At 40.2% G+C, this 17,979-nt stretch overlaps 1 protein-coding gene across 3 annotated transcripts in view; it reads left to right on the forward strand.

The window, feature by feature from the left end:
- The window catches only part of DHRSX (dehydrogenase/reductase X-linked), a 205,655-nt gene that overhangs the window by 133,788 nt on the left and 53,888 nt on the right, over nucleotides 1–17,979 (forward strand). For all 3 annotated transcript variants that reach the window (XM_017816637.1, XM_017816635.1, XM_017816636.1), the window contains one exon: nucleotides 9,549–9,650. In XM_017816637.1, coding sequence (XP_017672126.1) covers nucleotides 9,549–9,650 — 102 coding nt within the window. The remainder of the gene's footprint in view (nucleotides 1–9,548; nucleotides 9,651–17,979) is intronic.

Here is a 17,979-nt window from a genome sequence, read left to right on the forward strand (position 1 = left end):
GTTGAATAAATTAGGGAGGCTGAGGTAAGCAAGATTTTGGGGTGTACAGATATGAACAAAGTGGCTAATTTGAAACTGAATTGAGTTTGGTAGGATTTGGGTAGCTTAGAGAAAATGTTTTGAATGAATAAATTTAATTTGCATGTGAACAGTAAGGTGTTCATATAGAAAGGAAATTCTGCAAGTCAAGACAGAAACAGCTTAAGATGAGTGCTGGTGCTTGTTTTTGTCAGGGTACTTGTCTAATAAAATATTCTGAAGGAGAAGGCTGCCAGCAAAAGGTCTCTAGCCCTTTTTTTGCCATCAGTCTTCCATATGCATGTATGTGTCCTTGATCATCAAATTGTACAAGTAATTTGATATCTTAACTTTGAAGCTATGCAACCCAGGATGCATTGGGAATGTGCAAATCCAGAGCTGAGAAACTGGAAACAAATGACAGCTCTGTATACTTTGCAGAACTATACCAGTATAAATCAGTTGAGGACTCAGCATAATTTCTAGGAAGATTCATGGTCCTAGCTTGCTCTGAAATACATTTTTATTTTGTCATCTTGTATAAGCCTTGCTGACTTCATTAATAGCTTGACTCTGTATTACATCCAAAAAGCTCTTTATTTGAGTTTCATTCCTGACAAAGTGTCAGCAGAGGACACTGTTATGTGTGTGTCACATATGTGGTATATATTTTGAGATTTTAAATGAGATACAAGTCACAGTGTAGAGTTAAGCCACTCTAAGAAGTAAATGTCACCCGAGAAGAAAAAGAAACATATTTTCAGTTCACAAAATATAGTGATGAAATTTAATATAATAATCTGTTCACGCAGAAGCAAGAGGAAAATACATCTAAAAGTATATAGAATCATAGAATAGTTCGGGTTGGAAGGGACCCTTAAGGATTATCTAGTCCAATCTCCCTGCAATGAGGTTAATAATAGTAATGTCCATAAATGAAGAATTCTTCATAAGCTCACTGTGAGCTCTTCTGTACCTGTGAGGCAGAGAGATTTTTGCCTGGGCCTATTCTTTTGGTTTTGGTCCCTCTGGAGGGAAGAAAAAATGCTTAGCTGTAAACATGATGAAGGCTACCTTCCTCAAATCTCAAAGACACAAGAAACATTTTCACTGCAACGCTTTTTTTTTTTCCCCCCCAAATGTCAGGCTCAGAGTGAAATTGATGTGGCAATGGCATTTTCCCACCATTTCTTCACAGGGGCTCTAAATGGTCCTCTGAAGAGACAAAATCATATTTCCTTTCAACCTATGTGAAGGCACACTCGTAGATACTAGAAATAGTGACAGAAAGAATTCCCAAAACACTTCTCCAGTGGGGTGAAAACAAAGTCTTCCCATAGCGACATGGGAGGATATTAAAGAATTTTGTCTCTCTCAAAGAGAGAGTCAGAAACCTGGGTGACGAGTGGCTTAACTCATGAGGAGGAGGAGAGAGATAGCATCTAATTTCCAGCAAGCATATGAGGAAATTTTATATGTATCTATTATTGTATTTGCATTCTGAAAAAATAAAGCCTCCCCAGTGGATAATCTGGAGGAAATTTTACCCAGGGGAAGCTAAGATAACCTTTTTCACCCTGAGAGCTGGCTATGGATTCCACTGCTCTTGTCCTGCTGCCACCACCTCCTAAGATTACTCTTCTGACAAGCTGATGACAGCTTATTTCTTTTCAAGCCCTGTCCCTGCTGAACTGAAAAGACGTTTGCATGTTTGGAAAAGACATACAGACATACAAGCATGCTATGTCTGTATGAATTGTGCTAAAATGGCAGCATATTTAAATAACATCCCACCTGGTGTTGCAATTTGCAGTCACATATGGGCATTTATGTTGCTTTAGATGGACTACCTTGATTTTGCACTGCTGTTAAGTCCCAGTGCTCTGGCAAGAAGCTTTGTGAAGTTGTTCAGGGATCTCTCCAATGATGAGCTGATATTTTGGCATTAATGGGAGCTGCTGATACTGGTGGAACTGGAATGCTGTTCTTTCCCTTAAATTTTGCCCATTTTGATTAAGCAGTTCACAAGAGCTGCTGGAGTATTTGTTGAATATAACAAGTTAAAGGATCACTGTACTAAGCCATACACTTCTCTTGTGGAAGCTGAAAGTAGCTAAGCCAGACCGTTCAGTTTCTGAGAGCAAATTTATTTTTTCATTTTAATCTTCCACCTCTGAGAAAGAACGAATCAGAAAGCTGAAGACTTTTTTCCCCTGTTTCTCTTAGTAAAATACGGTAAAGCTATATGGTTAAGAAATGGCAACACAAATTGCCTTTTTTTTTTGTTTGCTCTTTGAGTAGACAATGTTCAAACCTTCATGAGGAAGCAAAAAGCATGAATTTCTAATATTTGCCCAGGGTGATTTCTCTTCATGTTGTAAACACTGATGCAGAGCTCTTGTTCCCCTGAATGGGCTGGAGGATGACACACAGAGGCTGTTTACAAAGGCTGACATTAAGCACAGGACATTCATCTCTTTATACTGCCTTTAAAGTTAGTGGCACCAGAATGGATGACTCAGAGAAGGAGCAGCTGAATTTAGGTGCTCTTGCTTGCCTGCTGGAAGGCTGTAGACAAACTAGGCTACCTTAAGTTGCGAGAGTATCTTTTAATATAAAAAAATACCCAAATGGTATATCTTTAAATGTGCTCACTATTTTGATCTGCATTCACACACTTTGCCAGATGGATGTCTTCCATTGGTCTTCTTCAATGGCATATCACAGGCATTAGCTTGAACAGTAAACCTGTGCTAGAGTTAGCCATGCTTTATTGTTTCTGTTAATAGTCTATGAAAGATCAGCGGTCTGAAAAAGGCCCACAATATTATTTAGGCTAATAAAGGACAGAGAATAATACTGGGGAGAAATTATAAAATGCCCTACATTATCACCCACGGTCACATACTTATAACAATTTGAAGGATTAGGAGCCAAAGTTATGCAAATTGTCATCATAACCACAACTAGAATTAAGGGTCAGCTAGTGTCATAAGTAGATTGCACATTCCAGGATTTTCTGTATGTTAATCAATTTAATAGTTAATTCCTTTGAATCTTGGCTGCTAATGAAGAATGGGTGAGATTGTAAAGTGCTTGTGGTGTAGAAGCCACAGAGGTCATCAAGTGCATAAAGGCAGGAGCCCAGCATAAATAGAAGACACGGTGCTTGCTGCATTTATGATGACCATCTCTCATTGTGCTCAATGTGCAGTTGGTTGGTACAAGGATTTTGTTTGGTTTTGTTTACCTAGAAGCTCTTTTAAAGTAAGAATTTTATAATCCTGAATAGCATGCAGTGTTCTGTCACCATGCACATCTGAGCAGAACTTGCATCACAGACCTTGTGTGAGTCCCAGACAATGTAGGAAAATTCTGTTAATGGAAGTTCTGTTTTGTAGACAGAGACTTGTGTGCTTCTGCACATACCCAGATGACAGAATGATAAACCACAGGTTTGTGTTAGCAGCCTAGAACTGCTTTTGCATTTTCCATTCACAGCATTGTCACAGAGTAGCCACAGTTTTGACTTCATCTGCCTGGAAGTTCATTCCCCTCCCTTGGCAGCTTTGTTTTGATTGAGGACAAGTTTTGTTTTGGCTGGAAGATATGTAAGCAGATGAGCAGACCTTGCTGAGAAAGATGAGTTGATTCTGGGACACCTTATGCTGGGGAGGAAGGACTACAGGAAAACGGAGATACCCTTTTCCTGCTAGACTGAACCAGCCAAAGCCACTGTTAAGTAGTGTCAGCAAGGACAGTGCAGTGACAAAAGGAAGGAGGCTCCAGTCAGTACTACTTTATGTCTTCTCTTCCTCCCAGTTCATGCTCCTTTTTTCCTGAGGTTTGCTCTACTTCATCTTCACATAGCTCTGCAGTGCGGCATCTGCCAGATGGTGGGTATCTGACTCATTAAGAGCCCTTTCTGATAAACATCTCTGTTACACTATCCTGGTGCTCAGAAGCATTCTCAGTTCTTTATGACCAGGACAACATTTCTCCTCACTGCTATGCAGGTGCCAAAGTATAATTCTGTGAGGCAGAACAGCAAATGAAAGGCCAATTCCTCAGTACCCACTGTGGAGTTTTTGAGCATGAATACATGACTACCGAGCACCATTTTTTATTATCTTGTCCATGAACCAGTGCTGTCCCTTGCTGGAGAAGCAACTGTTCCTGCTGGTGCCTTCAGACACTGGATAGATGAGTGGCAAGCAGAAACAGGCAAAGCAATCCTTTCTGTTTTCTCTTTCCACCATGAACAAGTTCTCATCTCCCTGCATTGCTGGGCAGGCTTGCAGTTTTCCCTAGAATGGATCCCCTTCTTGTGTTTTTAACACAAAGGCAGTTGGAAGCATGATGGAAAACTGCTTTGGCATAAGTATTAAAAGCAAGTTGACTTTGACTTATGATTTCTGCTGAAGCAGAGCTCTAGCTGTCCATAAGAATTCCAACACCATGAGTTAGAGTTGAATGCATAAAAAGTGTACTTGGTAGGTGGCCTTATCTTAATCTGATCTAAATCATGCCTAAGTGCTGTAGTCTTTGTGGAAGCCAAAACATTGCATTTTCCTGTGTTCAGATGATCAGTGAATATCTTAGAAGTTGCAGTCCCTGATCATTAACTGCAATATCTGTCCATTATTTTTGCTTCTGAATTTTCCTTCTGTAGTAGACTGAAATTCCCAGTTCATGCTTTTTATGCCCTGTGATACAGACACAAGAAATGTGCAGCCAGAGTCAACTGTGCTGGCATGGAAAGCAGAGGAGAACTCTGGATGCTAAAAAGAAAGCAGGCAGACAGAAATGGAGAATTTGACCCCAAGGGGAAGCTCAGGGGAGTGCAAGCACTCAGGGGCTTTGTCGGGCTCTCCTAACACTGGGCCTTCTCCTGCCTTTTGTGCGGCTCATGGTGTCAGAAAGCTCTCGAAGAGCTAACAGATGCCACTGCTTCAGATCCTCTAATTTTAGTTACCATGACCAAGCAAGTGGAGGGTGTTCAGTGCAGAAACAAGCACTGCAGAGTACAGGCGCTCAGTGGTGTCACATGCGGTCAGCCGGCGTGGCTTTGTGGGATTTGTATGGGCCTCTTGAGTTGCAGCCACAAAAGCATTTTGCTGACTTCTCTGTCGCTGAAAAGGTGCTGCACCACTCAACTACATGTTATACCCATGATATACATATCTATTCATGTGTGGTTAATGGCATAAGTAACTCTAGCTGTCTTTTGGAAGATTGTGCTCCTTCTGTATTTCATTAGCTAATAACTTTTTGATAACTGAGTCATCAGATTACAATAAAAGAATAGAAAAATATTTTTAAGAGTTAGAATTTTAGCCAGTGTCTGGCAATTATGGAGGTACTCACTTTCATTGGAAAGATTATTTAGTTAAGAACACAGAACACTTCCAGTAGAAGAAAGAAATATGGCCATGTCTGTCACTATACAAGTAGCTGAAAGCAAGTAGTATAGGAGGAGAGATAAAATGGATAGAGTTAGAAATTTGAGTATTTCGGTAGCATTAGCTGCAGATATTCTGTATGTAGCTTATTTTGTATGTAGCTTCTACTCCTCATTTTTGTGCTAACTAACATGCAGAAAATGAAAGGAACAACTTAGCTTTAAAAACTTATTATATTATTAAACTCTAAAGCAGAATGACCACTATTGTGGTAAAAGATAAGAATTTTGGAGTTGTTCAGTTTTCCTGCTGTTATTGCACATCTTCTTTTTGCTCATAGCTATCCTATATGGAAAACCTTTTGCTATTATTGTTTCCATAAAGTAGTTCAAATCAGATTGCTAGTTCACAATCAAGTTTGGTCATTTGCTCACATTATGAAACATTGGTCTTTATTAATTAAGGCATCTAAAAATTTGGTATGCTTAGTATATTTGTGCATGCTTTAAACTTTTCTGGAAACTTTTCATTGTCCTTAGCTTCTCACTTTGTAATTCTTCAGTACATTGATTAAAAACAAACAAACAAACCAACAAACAAATATTTCACCGTGGACAAAGAAGAACCTTATTTTCTATTCAAAGCCCTACCTCTGAGTCAGCACACAATTTGGAGACACATTTTGGCACTCTTTCTCTGGTGGATCAACACCTCAGTCGCTGCAGTGCTCGCACCAGTAAATCCGCCTCCCTGGCAGAGAGCCTCCATGCATGAATGAACACCAACAAGGAGTCTGGCCATTAGTGTTTCTGCCCTGTGAGCAAAAAGAAAAGTTTGGGGGTTGACTTGCTTGTTTGTTTTCCTTTCCAAAGCATGTTCTGATCTTTTGATGGCAAGTGCTTTACAAATAGTGAATATGATGGCACACTTCCCATATAAGCAAATAAATAAGTTTAATAATGATAGCCTTGGCCTAGTATGCCATTAGTCTGGGCATTGTACAGTCATAATGAAGGACAGCATTTGCTCTGCAAAACTGCAAAATTAAGGGAGGCAAGATCAGACAACTTAGCAAAAAGTTAATTCCCAGGAAGGATGAGACTGCACTGGTCAGACTGAAAAGCACTCACCTTGGCACACAGGTTATCTAACCACCACTGTTGTTGGCAATGCAGAGAAGGACAATTTCAAGGTCAGGTAAGGGAAGGGATTAAAGTTTAGCTTAGTGAATGTTCCCAGAGGCCTGTTTTCCTTGCATATATAGTGGCATTTGTAAAATCCAGGGGAGTCAATAATGTTGTCAGAGTCCATATAGGTGATGAAGAAGTGTTTGAACCCTGCACCATGACACAAAATACTGCAGCTAATGAAAGTCTAATGCCTCCTGTACCAAAATGAATATTTTTGTATTAAAAGTGACTCCTCCATTGGCAGTGTGAATGGTTGTCTCATAAGAAGCTGATCATGCTTTTCCTAATCTCTTTCCTTGATGAGCTGCCTTGAGAAGTAAAGCATAAAGCTTCACCTAGGTCTTCACTCCGCTCGTTGTTGCACTAGTTACTAACAAGTAGGACCCGGTTTTGTGTATCTGAGCAATTACAGTGGTTTTATAGAGCTGCCAGGTCACAAAAGGAATAGCCTGAGCAACTGTCTTCTTTTACAGGAATTGATAACTTTTGCATTTCCTTACCATCTCCAGGTGCAGGGTATCAGTGAAATTAAACAAAATTGCAGCCCTCCTAAAGGTCTGCAGAGAGCTCAATAAATTGCCCATTTCTATTCATGGATCAGTGTTGGAATGGTATGACTTTAGAGCCACTTTGAAAAACTGTATTTACACTGTCTCATAACTGGAATCTAAGTGTTGTTGTTTGGTTGGTTTTTAATGGACAAGGCCACTGAGAAATTTATATACATTCACTAAGACAGTTTCAGAAGACTAATACTGTCTAGGTTCAAAATATATAACGTTAGGGAACTAAAGGAACTGTTCTGTAAAGGAATTAAATAACAGTTGTGATTGTCTTTTTTCATTTATCTTGCTGTTGTACCTGCAGGCCTTCCTAATTTCTTATTGTACTGACATGCTATAAAGAGGCATTATAGCTCAGAGCCTTGGTAGGGACAGGATGAAACAGTTTGGGCAACATCCCTGAACCAGGAAAAAGAGCAAGAGAAAAAGTCTCTTACTGGAGCCTATTTACCCAACAGTTTGATCTTCCTATCAGAAAGGCATTCTTTAACATTTTTGAAGAACTATATATCTTTAATTTCCTCTTCTTTTCAAGGCTGATTCTTTCATAAGAAGAGGTGGGGGAAACCATGTTGTAGGAAGGGCCTGGAGCACAGGGCAGCAGCCTGGGGGCAGGAGAAGGGAGGGCAGAGGGGAGCAGGGAAAACACTGGAACCCCAGTCCTTTGATGTGGTGGCCAAAACCATCCTGGAGACTGGGCATCTGTACAGAGGTTTCCACAGCTTGGGAAATCTGGGAGTTTGTTGAAATCAAACAGGACAGTAAGAGCTTACCCTGCAAGGACACAGTGAGCAAGGGTATTATGCTTTGTACAAGCCTTTGCCTTTCTCTCTGCTGGACTTAGTCACTGCAGATCACTCAGTACTGTCTGACTTTCTCAAGTTTTGGTCTTCCTTAGAAAATTGACTTTCTGGAAGAGGTTCAAGCAAGTCCACCTCAGAGTCCTAATGTACTGGGTCCCGCCAGGGTGGAGCTGACAAGAAGTAGCTGACTTGCGTTCCCACAGTGACATGTAGCAAACCATTGGAGAGATGAATGTCTGTGCTAGAGGCTCACATTTTCTTGCTTCAAACATAGTTAGCTGAAACAAACCAAAAGCCAGTCATGCAATATGTACTTTAAATATTAAAGTTAAAATAGTTGAACAAGGTCATAATTTTCTTCCTTTTTCCCCTTTGCAGAGTTTCTAAAGAATTTGGATTATTTGTGTGGGGATAGCTGCTGCTGTTGGGGGGGGGGTGCTGCTTGTTTTCACTTCAAAACCCTGTAAGTGGTTTTGAAGTCATGGATGGTTATGTAAGGCAAGGCAACTGCTGAGGCAGTGCTGTGAGAGTCAGGGGTTGAAAGCTGCCCAACTGCAACAGGAGGACAATTTTCAGACCTGATGGGTTTAAAGTTACTGGGGAATTTTAGTAATCTTTTTTTATTTTATTTAATTAATTTTATAGCCTTCTAGGGAAGGTCAATGATTGACAAACGCTTTGAACAAAAGGATGCTTGTTAGAGACATGTTTTCTTGGAAATAAAAACATATTGGTATCAAATATATTTTGAGACACTGACACCGTGCCTCTTGAGCAAGATCGTTGGTGTAGTCAGGTTGCCAGCACCCTGCCCCTTGACCGACACCAGCAGTGTAAGCAGGGTGCTGCCCACGGTATCCATGTGAGGTATGTTCCTCTTAAATCACACTGCCATTGCTTAAATAGCATTTACGTGACTGGCTGTTGCTCCCAGGTGACCTGGACACCAACTGTCCCTGGATGCTCACAGGAGCAATACTTATAATCCTTGTGTTTGCTATCAGTGATCAGTTGATTCACCATATGGGCACCCTGTTGCTCATCTTTCCTACGAGCCTAATAAACTTTTGTTTTTAAACTATTCCTAGCATATATACTCAGAAGATAATCTGTGAAAAAACAAAGAGCAGTATATTGGTATCATAAACACAAGGAAACACTTTGGTGTCTGACATGCCTTCCCTCCCTATTTAATTTCCAGCTGCCATGTCGTGATCATCTCAGTGCTGCAGAAATATAGCCCCTCTCCCTAAATGGTAGCAGTAGAAAAAACTGTAGGACTGGGACATATTTGCTCCATTTGACACCCTCTTCACCTCCTGGATGCAAAATTCCCCATATTTGCTCTGTGAAGAATCAACAGTTTAAAGATAGAAATGAGCGGAGAATGGGGAAAGAAGAAACCTTCTGAGACCAGCTTCATCTATGATTTTGAAAAGCCTGGTTTATTTTTAAATCCTTTACTATACTGGTGACATTATCACAGGAGTCCTTGTTGATGTATATAAGTGTGTTTTTATATCATTGTAACTGACTTAACTCTGTTTTTGTTCATCTCCTCTTCTCTCCCAGTGGAGTTTTTATACTGTGATTTGGCTTCCATGAAGTCTATACGGCAATTTGTGCAGCGGTTTAGAGCAAAGAATTGTCCACTCCATGTCCTGGTGAATAATGGTGAGTTCTGTTTTTTTTTTATTCACATATCTGCAGGGGAAGATGTCACAAAATGGAGCTCTCATCTATCACTTCACATTTCAGATAGGTTATCTGAAACATGCAGCAGGTTACAATAGGATTGCAGTAGCAGGGATGTCTTCTTAGGAGTTAAATTGCATTTTTTGCAGAGAGAGTCAAACGAGCAGACTGAACACTTCAGTGTCACAGCTGCTCATGATGTTATTGCAAATCTGGTTCCTTTGCTGTACTTTTTTAGCTCTCTAGCACTAAAAATCATGCAACTACACAAGAATCCAAGAATCTGGAATAAAAGTAAAAAAGGAAAGGGAAGCTGTACTTTATGCCAATTGGAGGACTGGGTAAAAACCAACCATATGAAGTTCAACAAGGAAAAGTGCCCAATTCTGCACCTGGGATGGGGCAACCCTGGATGTACGTACAGACTGGGGAATGAGATGCTGGAAAGTAGTGCTGTGGAAAGGTATCTGGGGATCCTGGTCGATGGCAAGCTGAATATGAGTCAGCAGTGCCCTGGCAGCCAGGAGGGCCAACCATGTCCTGGGGGTCATCAGGCAAAGCATCATCAGCCTGTCGAGGGAGGGGATTGTCCCGCTCTGCTCTGCACTGGGGCGGCCTCACCTTGAATATTGTGTGCAGTTTTGGACACCATAACGTAAGAAAGATATTAAGCTATCGGGGAGTGTCCAAAGGAGGGCAACAAAGATGGTGAAGGGCCTTGAGGGGAAGCCGTATGAGGAGCAGCTGAGGGCACTTGGTCTGTTCAGCCTGGAGGAGACAGAGAGAAGACCTCACTGCAGTCTGTAACTTCCTTGTGAGGGGAAGAAGAGCTACAGGCACTGATCTTTATGGTGACCAATGACAGGACCTGAGGGAATGGCCTGAAGTTGTGTCAGAGGAGGTTTACATTGTATATTAGAAAGAGATTCTTCACCCAGAGGGTGATTGGGTTCTGGAACAGGATCCTCAAGGAAGTGGTCACAGCACCAAGCCTGACAGAGTTGAAGAAGCATTTGGACAATGCTCTCAGGCATGCGGTGTGATTCTTGGGGATGTTCCTGTGCAGGGCCAGGAGTTGGGCTCAATTATCCTTGTGGGTCCCTTCCAACTTGGCATATTCTGTGATTCTTTCACCTTTATTTATTTTCTCTCCCCTTATATTTTTTCTGTATGAACACTTGTTTACTGTGGCTGTCGGATGAGCTGGGTTGGGGTTTTAATGCATCGGAAATATAACCTACTAAATTATTCAGCACTCTCAGAGAAGTCACTGCATAGATCAAAGTGCTACTGCAAAGTTGTCCATAAAGCTGTATCCTCAGTGGTCAGAGCACAAATTAAAAGGACAATATTTATCTTGCATTCATACAATTATCAAATGAATCTCATTACTCTTAGGGATTTTAACTTTTATTACTCACATACTTGCCATCTAATTTTGTTTTACAGCCCCAATATTTTTGGAAACCAGCCCATACAATAATTTTCTTTCAGAAACCGTGCATGCTCTGCATGCAGTTTCCTAAAGGAGAATTTTCACCTGTCTATTTGACTAGGGGAAAAACCCGCCAGCAAAAATTTAGGCTTCTTTTAGAATTTTTCTGCTGTTGCACACTGCCGTTCTTGTTTTCCCAATCATTTGCATATATTTTATTAAGACATCTCAGAGAACAAACATGCTGTAAATGAACGGGTTTGTTACATTTGTTGGTGCCTTAAAGAACTCTTAGTAACACAAGTAAATATTGCAATAAAAATTCAAGTGTTTTTTATTTGCTGATTGATATGAAACATTCATGAAATGTTCAACTAAGTGTTCATTTTTATTTGATTAGTCAAAAAAGCCTACTATTATTATTTTAATTGTGCAGTAATTAGAGGTAATGGACATTTAGGCCTGGTTACAAAATCTTTCCAGATTTACGTGACTAATTTTACTATTTGAAAAAACAGCATTTTGTGGAAAAATGGGTTTTGAGATCTATGTTCCCATCAGGCATCCCCTGCCCTCCACTAGTTTTCAGCATAAGCAAAGCCAGAACTGTCAGCAGGGGCTTGGAAGTCATTTGGGGGAGAAATGATGAGACTGGAAGCCCTCTAGAAGAAAGGCTTTTGCTCTATCCTAGCTGCTGCTGAAGTGGGATGGAAGCAAATTGCAGTTAAATATGTCTTCTTATTCAAGAAACAAAGTTATATGAAAATAGGTCTCCTAATGGGCCTAATGTGCTATGAGACCAAAGAGTGTAAGCCCAAAGCTTCTTTTAAGAAAGAAGTTTGAGACTAAAGTTTGCCTGATTCAGTCTGTGTTTTCATGACTTCCAAGAAGGGCATTTGATTTCACTTACTCTTGATTACCAAATACAGTTGGCAAGAGAAATCTGTTTGAGAAAATCCTCTTAGAAGCTACAATGAAATGAATGGTCCAAATCTGCTGTTCGCTGAATCTTTAACAGAATCACAGAAGCAAGCACACTAAAGCTGCTGTAAAGAATCCCATATAATTAGGTTAGTCTCCAACCATTACCTGGCAAGTCACCAGCCCACTTCTGAAAGGTCTTTCCTGCATCTTTTCTTTTTTTTTAATGGTCCTTTTTATTTGCTTTTGTAATTAATCTGTAGCATTTAATTTTGTTACTAGTTTCATAATGAAAGCCCGAATGTTTTCTTGGTACAAAAGAGGAAAATAAACATACCTAATGGAGGAGAAATGGCCTGATGCAAAAACCACCAGTGTTAAGCACAACCAAGACAAATGCTGACATTGGGGCTATCTGGTTGGGTTTTCCTTTTCCCTTTCCCTTCCTCTTTCCTTTTTTTTTTGTCATTTTTTCTACTGTAACGCAATGCACTAAGGAGGATGATTCAGTCCATCGTGGACAGCAGAGCTGGAAGCACTACTCACTCAAAACCTCACCATTGCAATATTGAAATGTCTCATGGGAATGAGTCGTTGGGTATGTTGTCAGTGAAAGTGTACATGGTCAGAAAACTGTGTTATCTGGGGAAGTCATTTTGCATGACTGTCAGATGTCTTTCAAGACATCTCATAATGGCGTGACTGATTTTCCTATGCTTCAGAGTGTGCATTTAGAATAGTAGGTTTCTTAGTGTCACCTTGTACTTTTTTATTTATTACTGATCTCAAAGCTCTAAGATTCTTGATATGAAGAGTTATTTTTAATTTTAGCATATGGGGAAGAGCTTGTGGGCCAGACAGCTACACAGTGCATTTGTAGGCAGCCATATGCCTTTAAGAATCTGACCTAAAAGCTGTTGGGGTAATGCAGAGTCTCCATTATGTTTTGAAACTCAGACTTTGTGTGAATCTCACTACTTCTGAATCAGACCATTGTCAAACTAATAAAAATTTTCCTCTCTGTCTTCATGAAACAAAGCATTTTACTATTAAGGACTGTACACTTTTGTTATATTTAGTGTAAAAAAGCTAAGAACTGTTACATTGCATTTTTTTCACAATATATTAGAATAATTTAATTCCTTTAAATCTAAATCTTTTATATTGATCGGTATAATGATGTTAATATGTTAGTGATCGTTCCTCGCATTATCTCCATGAATACATATCCTGTATGTATGTGAAGGTGTATGATATTTGTTGTGGGCTTGTGTGAACCTGTCAAAAAGCCAAACATTTGAAGATGAATTATGAAAGTTCCTACATTTTACAGTAATGCAAACTATGACATTAACATTGAAATATTATTAAAGACAAGTGATTTGGCATGAATTACTGTACTATATAAATAATCAATGTCCGACATAAGATTGTTATGAAACTCAGCAGTTTTCCTTTTTTTTTAAGGAATGTATCTCCATTACTTGCTCTCCATCCCTTGTTGAACTCAAGGATATAGTTGGAAATTAAATTAATACTAAAATTCTGAGTTTCAGAGTATTCTCCCAGAACTAAACACTCAAGTCCCACAAAAATTTCAAGAAGATTTAGGTATTCTACTTAATGGAAATTAGTGCACTAGAGTCACCTCCTCTTTTTGTTATAGCTTATTTTAGCATATACATTTAACTTTGTAATTTCTAATTTAAAAGGAAAAATTTGGTTGAATGCACATATTATTTCAGATGACAAATAAGGGCCTGTTTTTCCATTGCTATGCTTTCTGCATCAGTAATGTGCATGCTCAGCTCTTGGTTTTTAAAATAAACAAAACACATTAAAAATGCAGATAGAGTATTACATAAACTTGGTTTTTTTAATATAATGTGCTAGCACTAAAAAGAGAAAAATACTGTGACACAGAAAACAAATCCATTTTCTGTAGAAAACAAGAAGTAAGCTAAATGGTTGAATTGGATGCAATACAAGCAGTTCAGAAAGCTTAATCTGACAGAAGGTTAGAAGAATATGTCTTCTAGTCCACTAATTAGCAATTGGGTGCTAATTTTTAGTTCTGTTTTTGAAAAGAACTGTGTCTTTTTACAGCTGAAGAGCATTCAGCAAATTACAGCATGTACCCTAGTATAATTATTTAATACATTCATAAAAATGACATTGCTGTTAAAATGCATTAGAAAGTCTGCTCTCCTCTTGTGGTTGCAAAAGGGACAGATAGTAAAACAGTTTGTAAAATTCCATGAGCAATAATTACTGTTCATGCCAGAGAGGTTTTTTCCTAACTTGAAGCCAGTCATTTTCTCTGTGTGCTAGAAATGTTTCTCAGCACCTTATAGTTTATGTTTTTTCTTATACACTGTTTACAATACTTAATTATCTTAAGACCAAGAGAGCTAACACCAAAATCACTAGATATTTAGTGATACCAGAATACCTATGGATACCAAACATGCCCTGTCTAAACTCATTAACAATGAAATATCAACTTAAAGATTTCAGGCTATTATTAGCCTATTGCAGAAAGATTACAGTTAAAATATGTTTAAGCCTATCTAAGCCAATTTAAAATCAGTATTTCTGAACTGCTGGCTATTTTAGACAATTATATTTTGTACTTTGTGGATCATCTGAGAAATTATCAGTCTTTTGATAGAATCAATAAGTTTCTATAAGCCCTCTTTAGTTCTTAGGGCACAATAAAAGCTGTTTCAATAACTAAGTATGTGAAATATATGTATATTTTTTGCGTTACCTGCACACAGTTCAGCCATGTGCAGGTCAGCCATAATCCTTTGCCAGGAGCCCTCTGAATAGTCCCATGGATGCTGTCATGGTTGATTATATATTAAACTATTCTTGTGTTTGAGTATTTGCAGGATCAGATCTTCAGAAGAAGTGTGAGATTTGAGGGCTAGGAATAAGGGCATATATCAGACGCAAACAATTTTATAGAGACTTACCTACTCACAGGTCTTATTGATGAGATGGATTTAATAATAGTTAAATTGCTTGAAATTATCCCAGTGGGATATATGAAAAGGTCCTGTCCCACTGGATTAGGTAAGGGTCAGCTCCCTTCTCTGTAGCAGCTGTAGCCTGACTGTTACGACGAAGATGAGAGAAACCTCAGAGATGTGGAAATTCACTGGGGAAGGCTTTGAGGGAAAGTTAGCGAGGAGGGTTGGAGTTGACTCTATTGAAACTTGGATTTCATCAAAATTAATGCTTCTCCTCCAGCCACGCAGGAAGGCTGTGGTGAACTCAGGATATGGTATCTCATTAATCTTCTTCCAGTGTTTTACTTACAACATCATGTTTCATCTTTATCCTTCCTCAGAGACAAATTAAAGTAACACTTAAGCAAAGCTGTGATGGAAAAGGTATAGAGGGACAGGGAGAAAGAGAGGATGAGCAGAAGAGCAAGTGGCCCTTTACCTGTATATAATGGATGATAAGTACTAGACATCATGGGAGAGCTGGGCCTTTGGGGGACGGTTCAAGCTGGAAAAGGTAATTTGAGCTGGTGAAAAGGTTGCCTTAAAATGGATCTTCCATGGATGATGGGAAAAACTAGAAGATTCATAAGGACGCTAACATGCAGCATCAACATGTTCTAAAACGAGAAGAAACTCAGAGTGATATTTTTTAAGAAGTTCAGTCTATGACGTGTCATTTTCTCAGATTTTTCAGAAGAGGTCATCTTTATAAGAGAGATGGGGATGCTGGCTGATAACACTCTGCTCTTCACAGGTATTAGGTGCCTTGGGTACTGCAAGTAACTTGCTGGGCACATGTGTCAGAGCATCATGATACTGCTGACAGTATCTGGCTCGTTCAGATCAACTGAGGGTTGTGCAATGCCAGCATTTACCCAGTGCCTGGACTTTTAGCAGCAGTCATCAGCCAGAGATTTTACTGTATTTGAATAACATTGTTATCTGCCAGAATGATATGTGTCCTTGTAGTGGGTTAACACTGGCTGGATGCCAGGTACCTACTTTCCCTCTGCAACTGGACAGAGGAGAGAAAAAAAAACCAAAAGAATCAAGAAGGAAAAACCGGGAAAAGGCAAGTAACGAATGCCCTCAAGGGCAAAAAAAAACTGAAAGGGGGAAAAGAACTAAAATTAATAACAAAAAGAAAAAAACCAAAAAAGGAAAAAGAAAAAAAACCTAAAAAAAACCTCCCCCCAACCCCCCCTTCCTCCAAGGTCCCCCCCCCCCCCCCCAAGGGGGCAAGGGGAACGGGAAAGGGGGGTGGGGGCAAGTGGTGGTTCCGCCGCCGCCCAAGAAAAAGAAGCCCTTCCCCGCCCCCAACGGGGCCCCCCCAAGGGAAAAAAGCCCTGAAGGAACCCCCCCACGGAAAGCCAACCCCTGGGCAAAAAGTCCTCCCAAAACGCCGGCCCAAGGGGCAAATCCCCAAGAGGGACAAGCCCTCAACAAAGGGGAACAAAGGGGGGCCCCCAAAAGGGCCAAAAAGCCCGCCCCGGCAAAAACCACCCCAACAGGAGCCTCCCCCCCCAACAGCCGCAAGGCCCCCGCAAGAACCCGCCCCAACCTGGGCCCCCCAAGGGAACCCAACCCCCCTCAAGGGGCCAACCGCCCCAACAAGGGGTCCCCCAAGGGCCGCAAAGGGGGCCCCGCAACCCGAAGGGCCCCCAAGGGCCGCAAGGGCAAAACCGCCCCAACCAGGGCCGGAACAAAGGCCGCAAGGGCCTCAGCTCCGGTGCCCGGAGCACCTCCTGCCCCTCCTTCTGCACTGACCTTAGTGTCTACATTGTTGTTCACATGTTCTCACTCTGCTCTTTCCTGGCTGGAATTCTTTCTGTGCAATGGCTTCTGTTCTTAAATATGTTATCACAGAGGCATTACTATCACTCTTGATTGGCTCAGCCTTGGCCAGCGGCAGGAAGCCCATCCTGGAGCTGGCTGGCATTGGCTGCACTGGACAGGGGAAGCTTCTAGCAGCTTCTAACAGAAGCCACCCCTGTAGCCCCCCTCATTACCAAAACCCAGCCACAGAAACCCACTACAATCCTATACAAAGATATCAGATTTCTTAAAAAAGCTTTATTGTTTATTAGAAGAACTAATAAGTTAGAAGAGCAACTTTAGACTACTTCTGGCTTGCAAACAGTAAGGATTTCATTCAAGAAAATCCTGAATTTTGTTTGAAACTGTCTTTGTCTTTCTGAATATTTCCAAAGCTTTTTCTGTGTCTGTGATATCGAACACTTTTTGAAAAGGGACATATCTCAGGCTCCACAAGCTGCAGGTTCTTGACCCATTTGCTTTTATGTCCTGAATGCGAATGTTTTATCAGTGGAAGACAGATACAAAATTCAGCTATTGATGGATTAGGAAACCCAACTGGTTCTACTTAAGTGTGTGGAACACTTGCCATTGGCTTTTCTGAAAGGCAGAAGTGAGCCATGTTTTTTTTACCTAATCCTTTCATAGCTTTTAGGTAAAAATATTTTTATACAAATTGCAAACCAAAATATTTTACTTCTAAGAGTACATCCTATTAAATTAGAAAGCTGTGACTGACTGTCTTATTTTAGGATTGTGGATGGGATAACTCATCATTGTGCCAGCTTAAATAACCAGATAGTTGCTGAGCATATTTTTAGGAAACAAAAGGTTGGGTTTTTTTTTTAACTAGACCCAATTATGAATGCTCTGATATATTTTAGTGTAAAATCAAACCTCTGTTATGGATTGTATTTTCTTTTTTTAACTGACACATTTTCCAAGGAACTAGTCTGAGCCTTCTGTGTTCACCATGTAGCAGCACGACATTGATTCAGAAAGTGGATCTGTTCTTAAGGAGGTTTTACAGCCTGTTCAGTGATGTTCTGAACCTACCAAGATCTGGTTGTTGTTCTCACAGTCCTTGAATATGGATTGTCTCCTTTTTTCCTTTTTCTTTTCT

The sequence above is a fragment of the Lepidothrix coronata genome, unplaced genomic scaffold (assembly GCF_001604755.1).
Source record: "Lepidothrix coronata isolate B3197 unplaced genomic scaffold, Lepidothrix_coronata-1.0 Scaffold57, whole genome shotgun sequence".
NCBI lineage: Eukaryota > Metazoa > Chordata > Aves > Passeriformes > Pipridae > Lepidothrix > Lepidothrix coronata.